Source organism: Bombus vancouverensis, chromosome 11 (genome assembly GCF_051014615.1).
Source record: "Bombus vancouverensis nearcticus chromosome 11, iyBomVanc1_principal, whole genome shotgun sequence".
In the NCBI taxonomy this organism is placed as follows: Eukaryota; Metazoa; Arthropoda; class Insecta; order Hymenoptera; family Apidae; genus Bombus; species Bombus vancouverensis.
This window is the reverse complement of record NC_134921.1, coordinates 9,389,169-9,415,059: the sequence shown is the minus strand read 5'-3', so window position 1 is coordinate 9,415,059 and position 25,891 is coordinate 9,389,169. Positions and strand designations below refer to the sequence as shown.

General features: G+C 43.1%; 1 protein-coding gene across 4 annotated transcripts in view; it reads left to right on the top strand.

Annotated features, from left to right (window-relative positions):
* SoxN (SRY-box transcription factor soxNeuro) overlaps positions 1-25,891 on the top strand; it is a 118,480-nt gene that overhangs the window by 47,794 nt on the left and 44,795 nt on the right. For 3 of the 4 annotated variants that reach the window (XR_004465137.2, XM_033343849.2, XM_033343850.2), the window contains exon 2: positions 17,943-18,008. Coding sequence is in view for 3 of the 4 variants with exons in the window: in XM_033343849.2 (XP_033199740.1) it covers positions 17,943-18,008 (66 nt within the window). In the remaining variant the exon portion in view is untranslated. Of the gene's footprint in view, positions 1-17,942; positions 18,009-20,159; positions 20,486-25,891 lie in introns of those variants that run through there. The other variant, XM_076622680.1, reaches the window with a different exon arrangement.

The following is a 25,891-nucleotide window of genomic DNA, read 5'->3' as shown; positions in this document are numbered from 1 at the left end:
GCGCCCTCCGCGATACGGATTTCCTGCTATAGATCCAGCAAGTGCGATCTACGGGGACTTCGACGACGTCTCCTCGGACTTGGCCGTCAAGATGGGTCGCTTTACAGTTTCAGAAATTACAGGTTTCCCAAAGGCCAAGGCTCTCTTGCATGATCGAAACACGTAACATAGTTAGCTGCATCCATCCACGAAACGACTACGCCTTTAATAGTTGTATCAAATGTATATGAACGCACGCCAACTCACTCGCACACCAGCTAAACTTTTTTTCTAAATCATTGCTCACGTTCGGTCAACGTATCAAAAACGCTTTACATTCGTCTTCACTTTTGGTTCATGTGTGATCAGTGTCACGATTTTTATTACTGTACGTTGGTATATGTTTATGTCGATTACACGTAAACCAAAGGTTGGTAGCCGTACGAGTGAATAAACAATTAAATACGTTGCTAATCACGAATATTATTAAATACACTGGCAGAATGGTGTTAAGTTTGGTAATAAGGTGAATGAAGTTTTACCATTTGAGAAATCACAAGTCCAGCGATTGTGGTATTTCGCAGAAAATCGTGAAATTGCAAAACGCTTACAACCTACAACTTGTAATTTGTTAATTTACTAGTATTATTGACTGGTGAATCATCGTGCTAGAAGACCCAGATAGAATTTAGAACAGAGTATGTTGAGATTGGAAAATATTTTCGCAAAGCTTCGCGGATTTGTTATCTACCGCTGATAGACTTGCCTCTTTCCACCAAATACGTGGTTCCTCTCTTCGACTATGTTATTCCGTTATAACATAAATTCGTTGCGTTTCACATTCTAATAAATACAAGTTGATATTTGGAAAGTACGAATCAAGTTTTACAACGATCAACACGCGTACGTATAATCATTTCGTGATCACTGGCAAATCCAATCTTCCTCTTTCGAATGTTTTAAGGAATATAACATTTAGAAAATACGGATCGAGCTGGAGAAAGAAAGATCGCGTATAGTTGACGACAACGATATGGTCTTGGTTGCGATTTGAATTTTAAAACTACGGTGGCTGCGCCATATCGGCGAGTGCGCGTGGTGAAAAAGAGGCCGTCACGCACAAAGTGGAATTCCCTGGGTGCTCACGTACGTGCGATTAGCATGACAAGTGGAAAGTAATTGTTCGCCGTAGACGACCTGTAGACGAGTTTCAGGCTCGACCCGTCGGACCCCCATGGCTCGTGAATCGAAACAAAGTTTCCTTTTCAGCAGTGCGAGCACACGTTCTTCGTTGCCATTTAGGACGGTTCGTCGTTTGTTAATTAATTCGATTATCGTACGAGCCATTCGCTCTGCGGTCAATTAAATTTGTAAATCGATGCGGAGATGGTCGATGCGCGATCGATTACACGTATGTCGACGATTACGTGTACCATCGTTGGATCTTTTGCGCGATTTCATCCACGATTTCACTCGTTCTCTACCATCCATGAATGTTTGATGTAATTATCAAAGAAATATACGTACATATTTAGTATGTACGATGAAAAAATTGATATTTCTGTAATATATTTCGAACGATGGAAGAACGTTGCTTTACTGTTATATAACTGCCTGCTGCGATCAAGTGCCATGCTGAGTTTAAACCGAAACAAGCAATATACCTGCAGCGTTCAAGCTACGCGTTTGTCTGCTGTGAAAAATCGACGCTTCGTAAAGTTTACATAAACTTTTAGGATGTGGCCAAAAACACATATAGTGATCGCTCTAAAATCCCAATATTTAATAGACACACTGTTTATATAGAACCTGTTTTATCAACGATTTCTTTTATGATGATCCTTAACTTTCTCTAGTATCCAACCGAGAGCAGTACATATTTACTCAAACACTTCGTTATTCCATAAAAATCCATAACGAAAACACTACGAATTTTTTAAACAACCCGGTATTAGGAGTAATAATTTGAACACGTTTAAATAACTCCCCTCCCCTGCACAAAAAAATACGCGTTAGCGTATCAAGAAGAACGATTTTAATAATCGTGAGGTTCATCGATCGCGTGTAGCAACAAGTATCTCGAATTTCTTTTCGAGTGGCAGACCGGCTCGAAAATCGATTACAAGGTTTATCGATCTGAAGGCTGGTTCCGGAAGAGACGAGGCCGGCCAGACCGGCAAGGGGGAGACGGTTATACAGCCTAGATTTGATTCGAATCTGAGATCATTGTGCCAGACACGATGCCTCCCTCTTCCTTATGAAAGAGCAAGAGAGACAACCTGGTATTCTGTGATTTCCATACAGGAAGCTCTGTAACGAGAAACCACCAGCCCTCCCCCTTTCTCTTTCTTGCCGGCTGCCGCCCCTGTAGCGTCTCTTGAACGCGTCACCCGCTCGAAAACGAAGCTGCCGGTTCTCGGTTTGTCCCGGTGTATGATTACCAATTTCAGGTTACCAGGTACAGGCAAAGAGCCGACGAGGCGTCAACCTCGGCCTCGTCCCTGGGCTAAGCCCGACCTGAGAGTACAGAGATTTATGAAACTTTTACTCGGAGCCATAGAAAATCGTGAAACGCTTTCCGATCGAGAAAATACCAGAAAATGAAAATTTTAATCTATTTTGCATCCTACAGATAGATGGGTTTGTCGAATTTTCAAATCCTCGCCTTTCCAACGCTTACAATTAGAATCTCATTTGCTTTAAAGTATATTTTATTACTCCACAAAAGATGATTTCGGTGGTATTGAAACACGGCTATTGTTGTAAGACGTCATTGTTAATTAAATGAGATTAATTTAAATTGGATATTTGCTAGCGGAGAACATAGCGGAGAACGTAGCGTCGATGTATAGCTAGTTTCGGCGGAATAATTGCTAATCGAATACAATCGGTTAATTTGTTAATTTCTTAATTTGTAAAATTCATTCCATATAATCCATTAGATTATACGCGTACTGCGTTGCGTATAATATTGTGAAACGGTGTGCAACCGTTCGCATGCAGCTAGATATTGAGAGCGGAAAATCAGAGGTGGAAGAAATCGAGTCCGAGTACTGCCAGCCCTGACCAGGTGCGCTTGTTCTGTCAAGGAGATTCGGAGAGGGGGAGGGGGAGATCAGGGTGTTCGCAGATACACCAGGGACTCCCCTCGTGTCTCCTCTCCGCTCTAACTGCGAAGAACTACGCAGGAGGGGACCCACGAAGGTAGGGACACGGCTACCTGAGATTCTCGTGTCAGGACTTTGCCGGTACAAGATTTGGGCGCCCAACTGTCTACCGATCCCTCCTCTGTGCGCGTCGGTGGATCTGTGATTATTTCCAGGATTCGACCGTGTACCTGACTAGATCCCTCCGTGTCTCTCAAATCTTTGACTATTCCAGTTTGCTCATGTTTCGGTACTTTCATGTCGAAATAGCAAGACTGAACATAACATCATGAACGAAGGATCGGAATTCTATTGGGTTGACAACCATTACTACCTAATGAGAAAATCGCAATCGAAAAATTCTTATGTCCAAGATATTTGGAAATCGAACGACCGGTTGCCGGGTAGAATAATCCGTAAAAATGTTAATTTACCTTGAATTAAAAAATTTAAAATTTGAAACCCTTGGGGAATGATCGATGATCGCGCCTGTCGATCTCTGCTAGCCGCCACGTTGGTAAAACATCGGAACGTCTTTTCCTCTACTCTTGTTACGCGTCAGCATAGTTCGCGCTCGAAAGGTCCGATTTGAAAAATTCCAACAATAACATGACGCGAAAGTCTCGAATTTTTAACATTCTTCAATCTAGAAAAGGAAATTCGAATTTCAGTGAAGTCGAAATTTAAGAAGCGACAATGCCACGACGTTTCTGAGATTGTCATCGCGACGAGACGCCAAATATCGATGTAATCGAGCTTATTGTAACAGCCAGGGCTCGTCTGTCTGCGAACGCGTGGGCGCGGGCTGTAAGTTACACGAACGTGGCGAGGTGTCGGCAAACACGGGTACAGATAACCTCCGGGTAAACGTATAAACTCAGCTACCGGTATTACGAAACCAAGCAAGGTCTGAGAATCTCCTCTGTTTCCCGTGTTAATATTTGAACAGAGCTGTTTCGTACTTGGACGGTCGAATCGAGTGACTCCTTGGTGACAACCACGAGAAAAGGAGAGAACGTTCCTCTTCGTTTTTCCCCTTTGTCCGCGTAATTAGAATTTTTCTGACCCAACTTCGAAAGTCTGCAGAACAACGGGTGACACGTTTAACTGAAATTTAAACGAGCTGTTACGTCGCGACACGGCAGAACAAGGTTTTCTCCGAATTTCTTTTGCCTCCCTGTTCGAACGGCGCTTTCTCGAGGAAACTCTTTCGCGGTGGATTTTCGAGAGGCTGGTAATTGTTCCCGGTCCAAAGTCCCATGGGAAGATAATCCTGCCGGTGGCAGAACGAAGAAGGAAAAAAAGGAAAGTTGCTTCTCTGGCTGAAATTCTCGGAAGTAGGATTTCTTCTTCTAGCGGAGGTTGTAGCTACGAAGAGGTGTAGCTGGCTCAGCGGTTTCATCGTTCGTGCTTTCCAGGATTTACCAGCTCCTTTCATTCACTGGACTCGTTGCAGCCCGTCTTTTTAGCTGACCCAATTTTTTTTATTCAAATTTCTCCACCCCTAGCCGGTGGAAATAATAATTCTTTCTTATTCGATGAAACGATAACTAACTGAGATTGCTCGGCGATTGTAATCGACATTGATACGTTGTTCTTTCGAAATTGAACAATCTGCTTACGATAAACGGATTTATCGTGTAGCTGGTAATGTAATGGAACGATTGTGTAGCTGGTTAATGAGAAATCGGTGACTTTATAAGAAGAGAAGTTGGCCAATTCGACATCCGAGATGCTGATGCGAGATCTCGTCGCTGACTCGAGTAACTCTAACTCGTAGAATTATTCGAATCGTTCTCTCGTTTTCGATATTTCTCCTCGCTAGTCTCTAAATGCATAATATATTCGCATTCTTTCGTTATTTCATTAAACACTAATGGCGTCTCGTATTATACGACAAATCTGACTATTGTTCGCAAAGTCGGAGACTGAATTTTAAGATGTAGAAGCTTAGATGATTCAAATAACCCTACCTTACTATATGTATATTTCCCATGCAGAATGCTCGTGCAGAATTCTCCTTAAAAAGCGAAGGATTTGCCTGAGAAAGACCCAATAAAAATTCAGTTCCACGTCCATGAATATTTATCCCAGGGTGGCCGGAATTCGTCAGGAATTTCCACGTGACGCGAGATGACGTTGTATCTGGCAGAACGTTCTCCTCCGGGGCTTTTCTACGAGTCCTTCGTTACGTTCCCGTGACCACCCGCAACCCCCTTTTCAGGGGGATTATTTCCTATTAATATGCATTACGCTACAGCCGACAAAAGGAGCGAGAGACCGGCCATGGCACTGTAATGTAAATAAACTTAGGCTTCCGGATCTTCTTCCTCGAGGCGGACACGCTTCTTCTTTTGTAATTGCTGCTCCTTTGTCTCGCGACTAATGCCGAGACCCCCAGGACGCGTCAACCGGCCAGCAAACATTTTTCATCCCCCGCGTTCTCGCGACACTCCCCTCGTACTGATAATTGGCTAAATAGGAGCACGAAGGTTCCTCGACGCGAAAATCGTTATCGTTCGAGAATTCTATAAAGCGATACCGCGTATTTGTCAACTATAGTGCCAATTGTCCGATTTATTCCGACACTTGGGTATTAATTAACTAAGTCTTCGATGAAGCTTTCACGCCTTTTATAAGTTTCATAAATTCCTCGCTAACTAACGATAAGAGTAACTGTTTTCGGTGAAACTGTTCTCAAACTTTAGCCACATTATTTCTTCACAAAACCATTCAACAGTATGTATTTCTACTATTCATAATTAACCAACATCGTTGGATCGCATATTTCATCAACCGATAAGTTGATCGATCGCTTTCAAGATCTACATTTTGGTAGCTGATAGATCGTGTTCATTTTTAATTATGTCATATCAAAATCCATCAGTTGAATCACAAAGCGGCAATGAAACTAGAAAATCACGTGCCCTCGTATGATTTTCATGTACCGGTAATGTCATAGACGAAGAATATAAACCATCGTCGCAATACTACGTATCGAACGACATAAAATTGGAATTCTCCAAAGCTTATCAAGGGAATTAAGAACTGGTTCCGATAAGATATCGAATATCTCATCTCAAAAATCGAGCGAATGCGGCCGCGTAGATTGTTTACGTTTACAAAATACTTTCTCTATTCTTTCAAGCCATTGTTCGATTCAACTTCTTCTTTGTTTCTCTTTTTAATCGTTCGAATGACGCTGTGGATGATCTTTGAACGACCCTCGTGCAGGCGGGAGGAAGATAATACGAATGAACCTGTCCCGGTAGTTCTCCACGGGAAATCCTCTCGTGGACGGGTTTCATCGGCGGATATCCTCGAAAGACGACGCTCCGGCATTTATAAACAAATTCTCGAATCGTACATCACGGTCATTGTTCCGGGCCGCCCCTTCTGAGGCGGCCGCACAAAAGCATCGTAACGCGAATGACAAAGGAGGGAAAAAAGAGAGGCAGAAGTACTGGAGCCGCCGTGTCGATGAGTGTCATCCTTCTGAATTGATCGGCATTTGAATAAATTCACCTGCACGGTGCTTCGTCGTGGCCAGATAGGCCGAGAGAGAGACGCGAGAGGATGTTTGAATCGATTAAGAGGGACTTGATTAGGTAGAACCGATCTGGATAATACATACGATGATTCAGCCTCGTATCGCTCCTTCCATTTAAGGTCCACGTAAATACAGATGTAAAATAGAGCTACTTTACCTTCAGTCGTAAGACACTTTACAATTTAAAACGCAAGCTTCAACGAAACAAGCGTGCAAGAAAATCTTCCAAGTATAGTATAATTTTCGTATAGTTTCTTATAATACGCGAGGTTAATAATTATCAATATCATTTTCTAATTATCTATCGTATTATCTACATGTATCTTATACATATCCACGAGTTATAAGGAAAATCGAATCACGTTGCATTCCGAACATATTTTCTAATATCAAAATATTAAGAAATTAAAAAATGAAACACGATAATGGGATAATGTTCCGTCAGCAACCTAACTTAACTTAACGCTGCGACCTCCGATTTCTCATATTTTAATCTTGCTCTCATTCAGGCGAACAAAAGGTGTTCACAATATCTCCAGACAACGATTAACATAAAATTCAAATAAGAAATCACGAGTATCGTGATATTTCATTCGACTCTGAGATATCTTTTAACGTTGGAAAGATACGAATTAATGGAAAAGAACGCAACAGGGCTAAAATACCGCTAGCAAACGGTACAGGACACTGAAAAACAATATTATCGCTATACGTATTTGCTGGTTCGGTGGAGTCTGAAAATCGTTGGCGAGCAACTGCGTAACTGAAATCTCAGCATCCAGACCAGCCTCCCCCCCCCTCCCCCCCGAACGGGCCAGTAGAACCCGTGATGCCCCGTGGAACGACCCTTCGGTCCGCTAGTTTTTCCCTCTCCTTTTCATCCCCTGTCGGTGACGGGGGGCTGTAGCTGCAGCTGCAGCTCTGGCCAGGTGTGCTCTCGCGCAATGTTGCCGCAAGGGTGAATTACTCTCCGCTTCTCTCTCGCTCCTCGCCACGTCTTTCTCGCTCCTCGCCCCTCTGTCACCCTCTTCGTGGCTGTTTCTCCGTTGGAGCACAGCGAGACAGCGCGCAAGCCCGATCCAAAGGACGATTTTGCGTGCAAACGTTTACACCGCTTGCAAAAGAAATTTTGCGATTGAGATTTCAGAACAAAATGAGAACGTAGAAACAGACTTGGAGCGATGCGGCTATATTACGCTGAATGCGTGAAATATAATATATAATTCGTATAATAATCGTATAATAATTCGCCATAGATATTGGTAGGTTTATTGGTTTCGTATTAAATGTGACAATTGATCTGAAGTATCAATTTGTGTCTAACGTTTCAAAGGGGATCAAAATTCTTAGAGAATTTGATAATTTTCCGATAAAAAGGAGTGCTGCAAACCCTTATAAATACGCTCGTTACAGACGTTTGGCTCGTGACAAACGAATTCGCCGATTTGACCACGCGATCATAGACTAAGTTCGAAATTATGCGTTAGAATGTCTTCAGGAAGGAGTTTACTTCGCTTTATGCGTGAAAAATCTCGAGCTCGTTAATTGAATTGGCTTAGAAAACGGGTTACAAATCGCGCAGAAAATTGCGAATCTGCTTCTTGCTTCTTAATCACAGGGAACGCGGAACTGTCTCTCTCCGCGCAATGTTCCTCGCGAAACGACTTAATTCGCCTAACTGTATGCAAAACCACTATCTTTTGAAGCAGATTAACGAGATTAATCGTAGTTAATTCAATTCAAATCATCAGCAACCGTGAAATAAACGGATCATAAATTTGTTGATTGCAACGACTCGGGATAACAATGAGAAAAGGAACATACACGTAGAGAGGAAGAAGAAATTATCCGCGTTCAACGACTAAGCGACGTCTAAAATATTCGATGTGGGAACAGATTTCGTTCGTTTAGAGCTCCAAGTATATTTTTATTGGCGGCCGTGCGAAGCCAGTACAGATAGGAAATTGCGGAAACGAGAAACCGGCGATATCTCGATAAGAGCCTCGCCGGGCAACGCTCTCATTGCCTCAATTTCCACTTCCACTTCCACTTCCGGTCGCGATCGCTTTTTCCCATCGGCCGGGCCTAAAAAACACGCGTCCCATTGTCACGTGAAACCGTGAAGCAATAAAAATGATCAGAACTCAGTGTGCTACGAAACACATTCGTTCAAAGGTCGTTATTTAGCATTACTGAGAAGATTATGACGTTTATACCAGAGATGACATCGACTTCTTCATCTTATTACAATTCAAGTACCGATAGTAAAAATTAGCCTTGTTCATCTGTATCTATGTTCAGGACGACAAAAGAATACATTTCAAGGTCTTGTAAAACCTATCAATTTCCATTTGAAACCTATTGAATATAGAACCTATCATTCGAAAATATGTCCAGATATAGATCATCTTTTATAACGTGGGCTACACCGTGACGTGAATTTAACTTCTAATTAATAGAATTAATTAGTATTAATATTGTTGTCTAAACGAGTGAAAAATTTGAATTTGTTCTTGTTACGAGCCTTTTCTATCGACGATCAAACTTGCTTGTTACACAGTAGCTACAGGAAGTTCTCGCACACCATCGTACGTATTACAGTATGCGCATACTAATTAATTGAATCCAAGTATAGTAAAATTCGTATCATTTGATAGTACATTCGTATAATTATAAAAATTTAGCGAAGATATATTATAAAAATGAAACGTAGAATCTGATCGAGAATCGTTTCATTGGCAAGCAAGAGCGTCAATACTTTTCGTTGTCACTGTAAGTCATCGAGTTACTTTATGGAACGATATGTATTATTTTTGCGTAAGTCGCCTAAGTCACGCGGATCTGGCATGATTTTTCCATCGTTGAGAGAATCTCAGGGGCGTACCTAATGGCGACCCTGGCCGAAGTCAACGAGCCGGTACGTTTCATCAGCGGGTAATCAGTGCGAGCCGGTACTGTCCGGCACGTCGTCGGTCGCCTAGGTTCCGCACCCTTCCGGTTCCGGTGTTCCGGTAGGCTTGCCGTCTCTCTCTCCGCAGGGGAACCCCGGTTTCCGGTTTTCAGGTGGGATACACGCTCAGCCGAGCGCCGTCACGTTTCGGATCCATGGATCCATGGATCCTCCTTCCTCTATTTGTCTCGCTCTCCCGCTTCCCATCTCTCTCGATTCATCGATCAACCATCAGATTCGTTTTCGTTCGTGTTTCCGGTAATAAGACATCGTCGTTTCCCATTGCTCAAACTTTTCATCTTCGAAATATATTTCTGGAAGGATGAACTTTGTCTCGAAAGATATACTTGGAGAAATTAGTAGAAAAATTGTAAAATAAGAAGCTTTGTGGAAAGGCTTCTATGGAATAATCAAGTTTATTTAACGAATAAAATCCTTCGTATAATTCGATAGAACAACTAGAGTATCTACGTAAACGCAACTTACAATCAGAAAGTAAAAAAGTGTGAAATATATTCGCAAGCCTAACGCTCGCCATCCGAAGGCTAAACTATCGAAAAATATATATTCGAATAAATTGATACAAAAATCGTATTTCAATTTGCCCAAGTTCAAAGTCGTTCTCCGTATTTTTTAAACGATCATTTCTGCTACGCTTGTGCTCGTTGTCAGACTCGAAGCATCCTATTTCCTTTTCGTCCATATTCCAGTCGCTCGAGTGTCCGTATGTCGATCGTTTGAAAGCGATCGAAGGATGACCGATATCGATGTTCCCCGGCGCGAACGGTGACTAATGGCCAACTCGAGGCTCAAACAAAACGTCGAATCTTTGGGGCCCGTGGTGAAATTTGCCGGCAACCTACCGCACTGCGGCACGTAGCGCCTAAACAAGGGGGCCCCATTAGGCGAAATGACTGCAGGCAGCGAGCCACTCGTGATTAAAAGGTCGATTTGTTACACGAGCCCGACGTCGCGAGTCGAGCATCGAAGGAAGTCGTGCTTCCCCACCTTCGACTCCTCGATGCGGAACGACACGAGGTCGCTTCGTTTCCACTTTGCTTTACAGCGGGGCTGCCCCGATTCCGGTGTACTTAATTACTCCCCATGGGTGATTAATGCCGACGCGATAACAGCGGCGCGTTATACAATTGAAATATATGAATTGATAAATATATGCACCACCGGTAATAAATATCGGCACAGAGAGTCAGGTTATTCGTAACAATCTAATACAGAGCTTGCCAAACTTTCATGGGTCGAGGCTCAATTTCGAGATCGGTAATATTTCACGATGAACTTGATTGCGCGAAATGTAATTGCCGTGGAAAGTGGATTCAACATTTTTGGAAGCTGTAGCGAGCAACACGCACGATTCTCCATAAATTACGTTCCTCTGTGGTATCTCGTGAAAAAATACTTCTTACAAATTCTCGCACGCTTATCTCGCATGATAAATGTGAATGTAAAAATAAAAAAAAATTTTTATGGGAAACCAGACGGCGTCCTAATACTTACAAACAAAGGTATACGTGTGTCGTTAAAAATGTACTACAGTAAAGGTGAAGTATTAACTGTATGGTGATTTGTTAACGTATATGGTGATTTGCGCGGAACCAATTGTCATCGGAAGGGACTGCAATTAAACCGTGCAGACAATTCGCGATTTTATGGGAAATCCGTGAACGCACCACCTGCCAAAACGGTTGATCACATGGGACAGGAGACCGACGTGATTCGCCCGGTCGTTTAATGACGGCGAGGTTGTGGGAACCCGGTCACGGGTGGAGCGAGCACTCCCCTTAAGTACAGTGATTATGCGACTGGGGACACGGTACTTGCGTAGCACTCGACGATTATTAACATGGATCGATTCGACTCTCTTTCCTGTTAAAAAAAAAAAAAAAAGTTCCTGTGGAAAATCCGCGAGGGGAACCGACGTTTGTTTCAGAGCTGGACATCTCGTCAAACCGTTCAAAAACTTTTCTCCCTACCGATGTTCCCTCAGATCCGTTCATCAACGACACTGTGCTACTAATTTTTATATTAAAATCTGCTTAAACGATCTAGTATACTTAGACTAGATAAACTGATTATTATCGTTCAAACGTGATTGTTATAATTTACTATATCACTGCAATTCTACCGAAAAGTCCGAACAAATTCTTTCTTTGTACTTAGATATAGCGGAAAGGGGGTGATTCTATAATAATGAAAATATAGAATAAACATTTTTTTAATTTTTTTTTCTTTTTTCCACTTCTTTCCGCTTGTACCACTAGTTACCAACCACCCTGTATATGGTAACCTTGCGATAATACAAAATTCTCATCGATGAATTGTCACGTTTCGTAGAAATGACATTGTATGTAATTGGAAAAGCATTGCATTTTATCTCAAGTTGTAAGACGCGAATCTGTCGTATACAATTTTCGCGAAAATTTTTCAACTTTCATGTTTCTGGATTTCCTTCGCTTTTCCTTCATTTTTTATTTTTTCCTGGTGGGTTAATGGAAGTAGAGGCGTTTGCCGTTTAGCTGGATGAAGCAACCACTCTTCTTGAGTGTAACGATTACGTCGCGAGGGATACGATACTTGAAGTCGACGACTTTTAGCCGGATTGCCGGTAGATTGGTCCGAATCTTCCTCCGTTTCTACAATCTCACTGAAATCGTAGCTCCTCTTTCGACAGCAAGACGTTTTACCCTCTCCAGTCGAATTTAATTTTGTTCTTTCTCTCTTAAATATAACTCGGAAAAATCCGACGACAGGGGAACGACGATATTTCGTCGCAATAACAGCGAGCATCCAATCTTCGAATAACTTTGATCGATGACATCGACGTAACTGGAGAACGAATTCGCGTTTCATGAAGGGGATGATAGCGCGCAGGGGTGAGATTGCCTTGTCACCGTGACAAATGGTTGGAGAACGAAAGGTACCAGGCAACGTAGAAACGCGCCACGTCCTTCCACTCCCTGAAATATTCGTTCTATCTTGCTTCAACCTCGTTGGTTTCGCCCTTCTTCACCTGCTCGTCTCTCACGATACCCCCGAAGACAGCGGAACGATCAACCCTGCTGACGATTAGTCATTAACCATCGACAGTCCTGACAAATAGCCACCGTTCAAATTTATTAAATGCCACGGGAATAAACACGAAACACGATAAAGAAATCTGAAAGTTTCTCTCACAGTACGCATCACGCAACCGGGCAATTCATTTTTGCAAGAAACCAGGAAATCGTATTTAAATTTCTTTAAATATACCTGATTTTTTAAAAGATCCTTATCATTCCGTCTACCCGACGTAACTGAAAAAAAACAAGCAAATGTAAATAGTTGACAAAACATTTTAGAAAACGCGAAGAATATCGTTCGAGGCAAACGATATTTTAATCTTGCGACACGTAGCATCTTCAAAATCACGAGAAGAATGGGCAAGGTACAGGTTTAGCTATAGAATCAAATAAAAATTCAATTGAATATTAACGAAACCTGCCAAAGATGGCAACTTGTCACGATCTTCTCCGGCGGTGTTCGATTTTAACCACGCAATGTCTATCGTACGATGAAACGTATCGTTTTATTTTCTACTCGGCGAGAATCGGTCTTTTTAATCATGCATTGTCTAATTACTTTTCCGCGGATAAAAGCGGCACGATCGATTTTTTATTAAACCGAGTGTGGTTTTTCATGCGGCAGCAGGGCGTACAATCGGCTGAATATCGGCGGTACGTGAAATTTTATTCGCGTCTGGCTACTGGCTGGCATGTTTGCATAATTGAAAGCTCACCGCTCGCGAAACGTTTCGCGTGCGATTCGGCCAACAGCATTATTCGCAACCTGTCGACGAATTGAAACGCGATCCGGTTCAGCCGTGTAAACTCGATGTTCCTATCGGAGTGCAACGATCGTTCTCCGGTTACGTGAATTAAGAGCTACTACTCGTCACGTTCCACGGTATTCCGCGAACATCGTTCGCCGACACATCGGATCAGCGATTCCTTTTCGTTCCGGTTTCTCGAGACTTAGATGAAATTCGACAATCCCGTGCACGCGAAAATATGCAACATGCGACATGCGGCGATACCTGTGTTTTTAACACGAGAAAGGAATTCGATCGTGTCAGGAATGTTTCGTTTAGTAAGTATTTTAAGAAATACTAATGAATTTCGAAGAAACTTTCGGTGGAATTTAATAATAAGTATTGGAGATTATATATGCACTAGCCAATTACGGAGGAAGATGGTAATGGTAAAAACAGAAATACGTACAAATTGTTTAAACGACACGTTCTAGCGCTGATTTTCCTTTGAGACACGTTTGCTCCAATAATTCTCCCGAGTAAGAGAGAAATATTTCACGCCCCATCTTCATCGTTGTACTTAGCGATAATCTGAAAATTAAATTTTATTTTAGTTAGAATTAATGACTGAGAAGTTATAATAGAAATTAAAACTATCCAACTATGGAGGAAGGCAGTAACCACAAAGAAACGTAAAATGAGGTTTCTTGTAGTTTTGAATAATTATAGACTTGAAAAGAAGCCAGCAATTGTATCGCAGAATATTATCGTTTAAAGTATAAAGCGTCGGTGGCTGTGGTCGTAGAAAAGTATATCAATTTATTACGAATGAACAGACGCTTCTTCCACAGTTGATCAATCAAAGAAAGAGACTATAATTCCCCGAATTTCGTTTCAAACACGAAAAACACACATCTTTTCTTCCGGAACGCCTGGTATTTTGATTTGTCACGATCCTGTAAAGGATGATGGTGCGATAATACCTTTTTTTGACTGTATCGTTATTGCGATTCACGATTTTTCACAGTGAATAATTTCGTGGGGAGCAAGTATTACGATGAGTGGAAGTAAAAAAGAAAAAAAAAACCGCAAGGAATCGGCGGGTTCAAACGTCACGCGCAAACCGCACGGCTGAAGGGGGCGTTTCACCCCTCGTAGCCAAAAATCACATTCCTACCGACCGACCCCTCGAATTACTGCGTGGTACCGCATCGAATTCGCATTCCCATACGAGCGTCAACCCACGTACAGTCCACCGCAATAATTGCATATCATTCTACCAAGGGGACAAACTTGCGTCAAAAAGAAAACAGAGAAACTTCCTTCGATATTCATATTCATCTTCAACTTTTAAACGATCAACGACATCTTCACTTAACGATTTTGCAGAAATTGAGAAGAAGAAAGCAAAGTGGAATTTCATGATGATTTATAAGGATCTAATAGTTAAAAAACAAATCGAAGTTCTCAAAACGAAAATGGTCCTTGTCCGCGTTTACATTTTTTTTTTTTTTTTTCAGGAAGAGAGAAAGAATAATGTAACATAATTTTGGTTTAACACATTTCAATGCCTTTAACGAAATGTTCGTATTGTTATACGGTTGCACAATTGTATCTAATTAAATGACGAAAATGTGTAACCACGATGAAGATTAATTTTATATTTAAAAGCATAATTTCCATTCGACGATAAATCTGGACATAGACTTCTTTTTGTAAGAGCAATCCCAACCATGTGCCTTTCGATTCTAATTATTAGAATGCGTTATTATAATTAATAAATACTTTACAAAGCGGTAACGAATTTGTGAAATGAAAGAAGTGAAATTAAATAAAGTAAATTTTATGAATTATAAATTATCTGTTCATCGCATTAAATGAAAAATATTAAAATCGCAACAGAGAATCATGTTATAATTCGCAGCTCGTACCTTGTCAACTGACTGATATTGTTAGTTGGTAAATTATCGTGTCGCAGTACGTGGGGTAAACTATTACTGGAGAGGACTGTACGTGAAGACACGAGTTACGCAAAGCACACGAATAGTCACGCAAGCGACGTGCATGAATGCGTAATGCTAGCGAACAGTGATTTCCACCCTCGATGACCGCGGTCCTCGCCGCCCCCTTTCCACAACCAGATGGGGTTCTCACGAGTCACCCTTAATACCGCTCATAATCGAACCCGATAATACTTGCTGTCACAACACGCAAACAATAGCCCGCAGCTGATTGAAAAATCAAAGGATTACTCGTGATCTTGTACTTGGAAATCGTAGAGGTGGTCTCGCTTTTGATAAAAAAAGCGAGAAGACGGTCGAAGGGTTGTAACGAGCAAACAGGAATTCCCCTGCGATCCAATTTGATTCAATAAAATATTTATGTGCATTCAACGACCTAATTGGTTGGAAAGGTTGTGATTTACCAGGCAAACGATAAACGCTGCGTTCTTTCGACCATCTTCGGCGAAATTCTACTCTTCTAACGTTGAAAGATATCCCTTTGAACAGAATGTACAAAGACTTGTTGATATTCACGATTTCTCGTTTCAATCGTATATCTCGTTCAAATATTAACAAATGTTCTTTCTGTTTACCAAAATGAGAATCGAAATAAGCGTAGAAATTGTATAATCGTGGCGAGGTTATTCGTTGTACTCTTCAGTCGTACGCGTCTCAAACGTTTGGCGGTCGAAACATCAATAAGAGAATCGTAACGACGACCCCCAACTGTTATGGCGCAAGACGTAACAATGATTCGCGCATGACAACAACTGGTGTCGCTATTACAGCAAATTTGTGTCTACTCTAACGGAAAATAAGAAGGGATAGATTGTGTATAATTTGATTCGATGGGAATTAACACTTTTATCGCTATTGATCTGAAAATTAATTATAACCAGTATGCAATTGCATTGTTGTTTTTATTACGATAAAGATTCATAAAAATTCATGTTTCTTTTAAATGGAGAATATTACGTTACCATGTTAATATTATGTACATTGTTGTATAAAATTTTATACACTGTATCATGTACACTGTACTGTATACATTTGTGCATTTAAATTTCTCGCATGGCTCGCTTATATTTTGACAAGTTACAATTTGTTCAAGTACGGCTTCATAACGAAATTAAATGGAAAATTATATATCGTTTGCAAGAAGAGAAACTGAAACTTTTCTGGCAATTAAAGCGTCAACGAATTAATCGAGTTAACGTAGCAACAAGTGAAACGTCATAAGCAGTTGGTAAAATTTCGCGTGTGATTTTATCAAAGAGCAACGACGCAAGTTGACACGGGAAGAGACGTGAACGTTGGTCGTTGAACGTGGAAAAATTGCCCCTGGAATTTCGCGACGCGTCGTCTCCCGGTTCTCGCGGCAAGGACAGCCGTCACATTTTTATCTATCCCCGCGCAGTGTAACACGGAAACGTTCTGCCCCATGGTGAAAGGGAGTGTCGGCTGACACGCGGTTTAATCGACGATACACAGATGACAATAACGGTGAAACTCGGTGTGTTCCGCATTCGCTAAATAAAACAGGAAAAAATGGCAAGAGAAAGAGAGAAGAAAAAGAGCGCGCGACAGAGCGGATAAGGGATAAAAAGAAGACGAAGGAAAGAATCGAAGAGGGAGGAGGGTGTATCGAATAAATTTCTCGCGTCCTGTGGATAATGTATCGTCCAGCGTGAATAACCGACGAAAGCGGTGGCTCGTTTTATTATAAAACCACCGCGATGCAAATAAATTTATCGACACACGTCCCGCTCGGCGACGAGCGTCCGTGTCGCACCTTGTCATCGTCTTTGTCCACTATTCCATGTTCACTCTCGACTTTGTCGGCCTGATAATGACCAGTTGTTGTATTAGTTACTTTTGTAAACGAGTGTACATTTTTTACGCGACTTCCTGTGAAACCGATACCGCAGAAACGAACGACTGATAGCCAACAATTGCGTTTCACATTAAAAATTAATAACGAAGAGGCGCCTACTGGATACTCGATTAAAAGTTTGCAAGTTGACGTGAATATATAACATCGGGGCGTGGTTTTCTTGATACAAACGGAATTCGAATAGCCATTTCGCTCGAAATTATGTACAAAGTGATATCATCGTTACTTACGTTTTTTTTATATCGAGTATAAAATTAAACGAGTTCATTCGCGATGCGCCAGCTGCACTAAGACATACATATATTTATATCAAATTAAACGTTTCATTAATTTCACGTTATTTTTACGTTCGTAATATACACTGGCGATACATTTTACTAAAACGTCCGATACCATCGTTGATTCCTTGCTCTCGACAGTCACTCAAAAAGTTGCGTATTTACGATCTACTTTCGAAATGCCTGTATCTCCGAATCAACCAGACAATTTTCATGTTGGATCCCTCTATGTTAAAATATTTCGTTTTAGGCATCGAACGATATAAAGAAAACGAACCTTGCGATCTTCGATTGGAAATTTCTTTATGTAAATAGCACTTTTGCTTTTCTTTTGCAGGGCAGAGAGTGACCGCAAAATGTTGAATCCAGACACCGGCTGTTACTCGGAGTCCGTTCGGGCATGGTGAGTAACGCAATCAGATAAAAAAGAAATCGGCATTAGGGGTTAATTTACGGGACGCATAAGCGCAGCCAAGCCTCGTCGCAAGAATGTGTCTACGTTCGAGCCGGCCATAGCTTGCCTCTAATCTCCCTCGAATATCTTGGCTCGCGTGCCGCGCGTGTTCTCATCAACGCGTAATCTTAATTAAGTACAAATCGTTTCGTGTACGACGACGCGCTACGCGTCCAGCTACGGCTATACCTTTAGATAATCGACCGTTTAACTTGCTTTCCTTCTCGTGCTTTCTCGTTTACCACGTTCTAGTCAAATAATCTTCCCGTTATCCTGATATTATTGCGACATTATCGTTACGATATTGCCAACACCGGTGTAGCGCAGGTGACACTGTGATTATTACGAGTCGGACTTCACAGTCAATTCGACGTCACCGATACTGCAATTTCTTCTGATTTATAAATGACACGGGCGTTCTCCGTAATTGACCGGCGTTCGTACGTTGCTTCTATTTTAAATGCTAGAGTGAAAGGACTGCTGTATGTAATTCCTGCAAGAGTAAAGGAACTTTTTGTGTGCCAGGTCGAGCCGGGTCAGTCGAACTTGGTGCTAACTGGACGCGAATCGATTCATCGAAAGCCAACCTAACTTTCGTCCACTTTAGTTACCCGTTCTCCTTTCGATTCACGAACCACCTTCGAAACGATCAAACATTTAAATATGGTCGTGAGTAAAGAGCACAAAGTATTCTATCGATTTGACGTCGATTCGAGATTAAGAAAATCGTGACACGCGACACGAGAACACACGTTGCTGTCTGCAGGTTGGTCGCATCGCGATTGCGTGCGGCTTAGCTTCGAGTTCAACGGCGACGAGTAGAATACACGCGTCATCGGTGACAGCGTAATTGAAACTATGCTTACTTTAATACCTCCGCTACACCATTCATTAGGAACGCGAGCTTTTTGCGAATAACGTCGGAGAGTGTTAAATGATTGATAGCGGCGAACAGGAACGAGAAACTCGTGCGTAATCTCAAACAAGGTCTAGCGTGAACACGCGTTACGAAGGTAGAAACACACGTCGCGTGAGTATCAATTTAACTGGAAACGTTCTTTTTTTATCGCGTTATTCCCTCCTTTGCATCTCGTCTTCATCCTTGTTGTCGATACGGTATCTTCGTTGATAATGCGACGATGATCCGTAGCCAGTCTTTCATGCTGCTATTAAATGTTTAAGAGGCCAGAATTCTTTTTTATCGAAGATTTCCAAAGAGAAAAAGAAAAAGATAAGTGAGAAAAGAGAACACGAAAATCTGCCCTGCCAGCGATTAAGAAGGTAGAGGAAGGAGTTGAAAAATTCGTTATTTAAATTGAATCATTAGCGAGAATCTGTAATCGCGTTCGATCGGCGCTGGTTTCGGCTTAATTGAACGATAATTCGCGGAACGGCGCGTCCCGAAAGAGAAGGCGAGAGGCGCAGTTTTCGCGTAGCGAGCACGAACCGGCCGCGGATCAGCCGTAAATATGCTGGCAAGGAAACAAACAGGGCCGCGATTCAGTCCAAATTGCGCGCATGAATTTTAACGAACGGTGGTCGGCCGATTTTGTACGGCTGGCTCGAAATATCGAACCGATTTTTCATAATTCAAACCGTGGCCAGGCGCAAAATTCAATCGGTCCCCGCAGCCAGCCCACCAAACCCCCTGCCCTACCCTCGTTGCCCGTTATTTCCGTACTGGTTTTCGTGTTTTTGCCATTATGCCGGCAAAGGTAATTTCCCAGGCTCGACCGCTGCTGATGTATTTATAACGAAACGAATTAAACTCGCCGGCCAGCGAATAGGTAACAAAACGTTCCCGCCGGCCAGCAAGCCCCCTCCATTCGAAAATAAAATACCCAAATATTTGCCGGTTTAATTTGAATCATGCTCGCCTCCAAGCCACCATGTTACCTGGCTTAATAATGAAATGTCGCATTGTTGCGCGATCGAGTTATAGAACAAACCCCCCGCTACGATTTTTCCAACTTGTCACATCTTTTACATTTCAAGAGTTGTTTCGCTAACATAATCGTAACGTATCGATATATCGGTGGAAGTTTCATTTATTTTCATCTGTTTTTCTATCGTTCCTTTTTTCTTTTTCTTTTTTTGCAGGTGCAGCTATCCTTGCGTGTACAGATGAAATTTGGAGATTATCGCTTGACTAAAACGATCAAATACGATCGAAGAAGATTTTCACTTTTCTCTCTGTTACAAATCCTTTTTCGCTATTGATCGATGCTTCAAAGAAAAACTACGTGTGCCTACGGCACAGTCTGAATATCTCGTTTCTTTCGCTTTCCAACTATCCAACTTTCCAACGCTATCTTACTATCTACATACTCGTAACCGATAATTTACGTATGCACTTCGCAAACGAATCATTGTGCTTACGTATCTCTTCTTGTCTAGTTTATTGTTGACATTAATTAAAATTCTACTCAACTGACCAAGTATGCGTTTCTTTTCCCATATTACTAACACGTTTCCCGTACTACGAACTAATCTTTCAGAGGGTTAGCATGGAAAGCATTTGTACGAGAGAAGAAACTCGTGAAAGTCTCCTAATGGACCGCGCGTTTGTGTATTCGTTTGTATTAGCGAGACAACGAGCGAAATGGAAGGCAAAGAAATATATTAGGCGAGTTTGTCGGGGGCGATTTATCCGCAATCGCAGCGTTGCTTTTCTCGGGACATTAGGGACACGATCACCGCACCGGTTGAAGAAGGATCGTTGGCCGGGGTGCTCGGGGGGTTGGGCCTTAATGCGATTAAGGTCGTTATCAGATGTCGCCGACGTTTCTTGCGCGATGACGTCGACTCGCTCGTTTGTCATCGCGCGACGTCGTCACGGGGGTTGCATGATTTACTTCCGTTTCCCTCCTTTCGCGCCCTTCGTTTCCTGTCGGCGATTTCCTTGCCACTGGCTCGCGCCTTACGTGGGATTCAATTTTACACGCGAGCCTCTAACTCGTGCGTTTCTCACATCTTCGAAATTTCTCAAATTTTACGATACGATTTTACGAAGACAAAGGTGAAATTAAAGCCACCTACGACATTCTTGTCGTTTAGACGCGTGTGCTTCTAACTCGCGTGCTTCTCTCGTTTAAATTTTTCGCATCGTACGATATAATTTCACGAAGAGAAAAATAACGAAAAGCTCGCGTATGGATTATCAACGTCTACGATATTCTTACACGTCCTTTGTTTCCTAACAACGATCGCGCACGAGTTCTTTGATCCGTGTATTTCACTCGTCTTCTAAACATCTGTCAAATTATAATTCGTAATTTTTAAGAAGAAAAAGCACCGCGGTGAAAAGATCGCCTAACAGTCTTTAAAACGATGCTTTCGTTGCCCTTCTCGCGTCACGAAACACGAGGAGGAAGGAGAAGAGGTTCGGAACGAGTGACGAAGAATCGATTTAAAAAGGTCGCGTGCGACACGCGGCCGGACATACGTGTCAGAAGGCATTTCGAGATTCGTTAAGCCTCATCGTCGACACTCACCCTCGCGTAACATCGGTTGAACGTCGCATTTGCGTCGAAAAATGGAGCTAAGTCGTCGAAGCGAGAAGAGGAAAGAGACAACAGATTAGAGACGATATTCATCCCAGAATAGGGAAGAGTGAGACGTAAAGAAGAAGAAAAAGGAGAGACAGTTGTTCTTGGTGGTGGTCAGGCTGCGAGACGAGGGTGTGGCCAGGAGATAGGGATGATTAGAAGCTACACTGCCGAAGGCACGAGCCGAGGGTGCCGGCGGAAAATTCATGGAGTTACTTAGAAGTCTTCCAGGCTTACTCGTTTATCTTGCCACCGGGGAGAAGAAGGAAGTCGTTACGTCGTCGAGAGGCCGCCCCCGGGGTCGAGGCTGTAATCCTAATTAATAATTAATTACCACGGTAGGGGAATAAATGGCCGATTGAATTCTTCCTGCGCTAAGGGAGGGGCTTGATTTATCGGGACGATTTTACTCTACGCTCGAGAACTCAGAAACAACGCAGCCTCCGATTCATCCGAGACATTGTTCTTCGCGTTTTCCACGGATCAGATCCGCCGGAATTGATTAAATACGGTTGTGTATCGAACAATGCGTACGGTTCTTTCAATCAAGCCAAGTAATTCGCCTTGTCACTCGCTAAACTCCACTAATGGTGCCTCACGATACACGACGAGTCTGAAAATTGAATTTTGAGATTGAAGCATAGGCGACTCAGATAATTTCATCTCCCTACGCGTAGAATCTGAAACTCTAAGCGTACTAGTTTTCCAACAATCGGACGATTCACCGCAGGATCTTTCGTCCATAGAAAAATCAGCGTGCCATAGTCACGGACGAAAAGCAATACGGAGAAGGAATTTCGGGAGGATTTCACTCGCAGGAACCTATCATCGGCAATAAATTCTGCGTCGACGTCGCGATAAATAACTATGCTTCCCGTGCTTTTCCAGGCTTCTTCGAGGAAAAAAGTTGGTCAAGTTTTACGAGGGTTTGGGCCAGGTGGCAGAGGATAGACAGAGAGAGAGAGAGAGAGAGAAAGAGGGAACAGACAGAGACAGAGAGAAGTGGTCGCTCGTTTTGATCTTTTAGGACCAAGGATCCTTCGGTAACGTGCACGAAAGTTGTCCGCGTGTGTCCGTACACGACTGGCTCCTCCCAGGAGCACCCCAGTTTGTCAAGATGACCCTCCGGTGTCGCTTACAAGACAGCAAATTTGTCTGAGATAAGCAAAACAAACAGAATGGACGAGCCCCTTGCCTTCGCTCTTGCTTTTTCTACGTCCTCTGTGTCTCTGGCGGATTCCTTTGAATAAGAGGAGATGCGACTGGAAGGGTTTAATTGGTGGCTCCTGTTTCATCAGAGAATTTCGCGTCTCACGAATTCGTTCGAACGCGTTTGCCTTTATTGGCTCGCCAACGCAACGTCATTTACCTTTGGCCGTGCGTTCTCTCGAAACACTTTACAGCGATACAGTGATTAATTTCAATGATGAAGAGAATTTGTAGAGGAGGGAAGATAGAAGTTAAAGCTAGCAATTTTTAGGTGCGAAACAAACGGCATAGACGACACTTGGAGGATTGTAAATTACGAGCCGATTCCGCGAAACCTCTGTTTCAACAGCCATCTCGAACGCAGCCCGCTGCGGGGATTTGCATATATTAGATTTTATCCTTCCAAGAACGTTCGTCTTCGAGATGCACGTATTTATGGGATCCTCGCGTATAATAGTCCCGAATTTAGGATGGAATCTCAGTGGCAACTTCATTATGGCAGCTGATTTAAGGGGCTCCATTTCGAACGACCACTTTCAATCTTGGGAAATATTCTCAGCTCTCGAAACTCCTTCTTTTATACCCTTCCCAGGTAAACTCTCGTTAAAGTCAATGTTCGCGTTGCTACAGCGAGCTGTTGTGAAGCTGTTCAGCTGTTCCACATTGATCAACATCGCAAATTGAGAAGCGATGACGTTACAAAACGCTGCTTTACAAATTTACTTTACGTTACCTGTGTCATCCTTTCATCGCGAATCTACTTACGTAAGAGAATTCGATATTGCTTACGCAATGGAATTAATAAATTGAAATAAAAAGCAGAGCTGATCAATGTGACTACCGAAAGGATCGACATGGTTAACCGTTGATCCTCGACGACTGTTCTCGCTGTTTCTATTTTCTATCAGCAACCACGAGCGTACCCTTCCATGGCTAACGACAGTTTAATACACCCCCGATAAAGTGCAGAGCGAATTCGATTGAGAAAGGATTACGCAGGAGGCGAGGGACGATACAGATCGAGAGGTCTGCGAGGCTCGATTAGCTGCGGGTGAAGGGATGCTAGTACGCGAAGGTCTCGAGGCACAGCTGCGCGAAAAAGGGGGTCCTGGCTGGTTCCACAGCTGCGAACAGGGTCATCGATGTCACTGAGGATCGAAAAACGATCGCACGCGTGTCGAACGCGACGACGATCGGGCCTTCGATTCGATTCGCGCTCGACCTTCGATCGGTTCGGGCCTCCGGATCGAATCGAGGATCGCTGAAACAGGTGAGAGGAACGCCGAAGGAAATCCAAACCGAACGCGTATCCAGTTCGTTTTTAATTCTTGTAAATTTCAGTTTACAAGAGACGAAAGTCTGGCAAAGAACGAGCAGTTTTCTTACGAGTCACGATCTAGGAAAGACAGAGTAGTAGCTCGTTGGTGGATCGAGCGGGCAAGGCACGCAAGGGGTAATTCAATGGGTTCGTTTCACGGCCAATGCAATCACGCGAGTCGAGCGAGGAAAGAGAGAGAAGCGGTCCTAATCGCGATCACTGAATAGGATATTCTTCAACGCCTGCATCAGTGAGATTATTAATTCGCCCTTCGCGTCCAGCGAGCACGCGCCCGGCGTGCTTTGACACTTCAGACGATGCGAGAAAAAAATTGCCCGTAACCGAGAGGATCGAAATCGTCGAGCGGAGAAAGGAAGAGAAAGAGAGAAAGAGAGAGAAATAGTGAAGATGTAGAAGAAAGAAAACGAATGGAGCAGTCGAGATGACGATGGAGAAAAAGTGAGGCGACTGGAATGACAGGAAGAGAAACGAAGAGAGGGATAGAGGCGTTAATAGGACCACCACGCTAGGGGATTCGATCGAAGAACATTCTCCGCGTTCCTCCTGGTGCAATATAATGCATGTGTAGATATATACATGGATGTATGCGTGAACGCAGAAGCAGCCCTCTAGGGGGTTGCCGAGGGGTAAACATCGTGTAACCATCGGGGAAAGAGCACGGGGGGTTTGAGGTCGATTGTGCGGCTCGGCACTCGCATACGATTCCATAAATATTTTATTGGCTCGTCATTCGATTTAATTACGCCGGCCAATCGAATGACACGCTGGATTACGCTATGGATATTCCCTCGTGTACGCTCGCGAGATCTCCAAAGCTTTTCAAGCGTTGCTTGCTTTTTTCCTCTTTTTTTTCCTTTTTTTTTTTTTTTTGGTTTTTAATCTTCCGATTCCGTTTCTTTCTAAACGGACGATTTTCACGACCGTCTGTTTCGTGATTGTCGCGATGGAATTGACGAATTCCGCGAACGTACCAGATAATCTCTCTTTCAAAACACACGGCAGTGTCAAACGCGTGCAAGACGGTCATTCACGCGTAAAACAGGGTACACAGAGGCAATTTTCCAAAACTATTCGCGAGTCGTCAGCGGGACAAAGGGAAACGAAGCGACCAGTGATTTCCTTTGACCCGAATGCCGTTTGGAACAGCGATCCTTTGGCGGCGAACGAAAAAAGAGAAGATAAACGGACGCAGGAAATGCAGAGCGGAGGATAGAGAGTGGCAGGGAGGCGAGCAAGAGGTAGAGAAAAATTCAAAGAAAAGCCGGCCGCTGTCTAGGCGATTTTCCGCGAGATCGCACCACGCCACAGTCTCACCGAGGGAAACATATTTTTCAGGATGCAACGAGCCGTCCGTCGAAACGTCCTGCAATTTCCTTGCTCCCTCTCCTCTCCAGCGTCTGGTCCGTGCGCGCTTAATTAAGCCGAGCCACTTAGTACCGTTGAATGCTTCTTGATTGGCAGACGAGGTAGCCGACGACGAGCGAAGCCCAGGTACGTAGCTATCCGCGCCTCTGGCAGCCGCGAGTCGGCCACTCAGTCAACATCAGACGAATGCTGAGTTATGTCGAGGGTCCGAGCTCTTTTAAACTCGCCAATAAATCGGCTGCTTCTTCTCTACCAAGTTCCTTCTTCTTCTTCTTCTTCTTCTTCTTCTTCCTCTTCTTCCTCTTCTTCTGGTGGCGATGCTGGTGCAGCGGCTGCCGCGTTTTCTACTCCCTCTTCTCGGTACTTCGCAT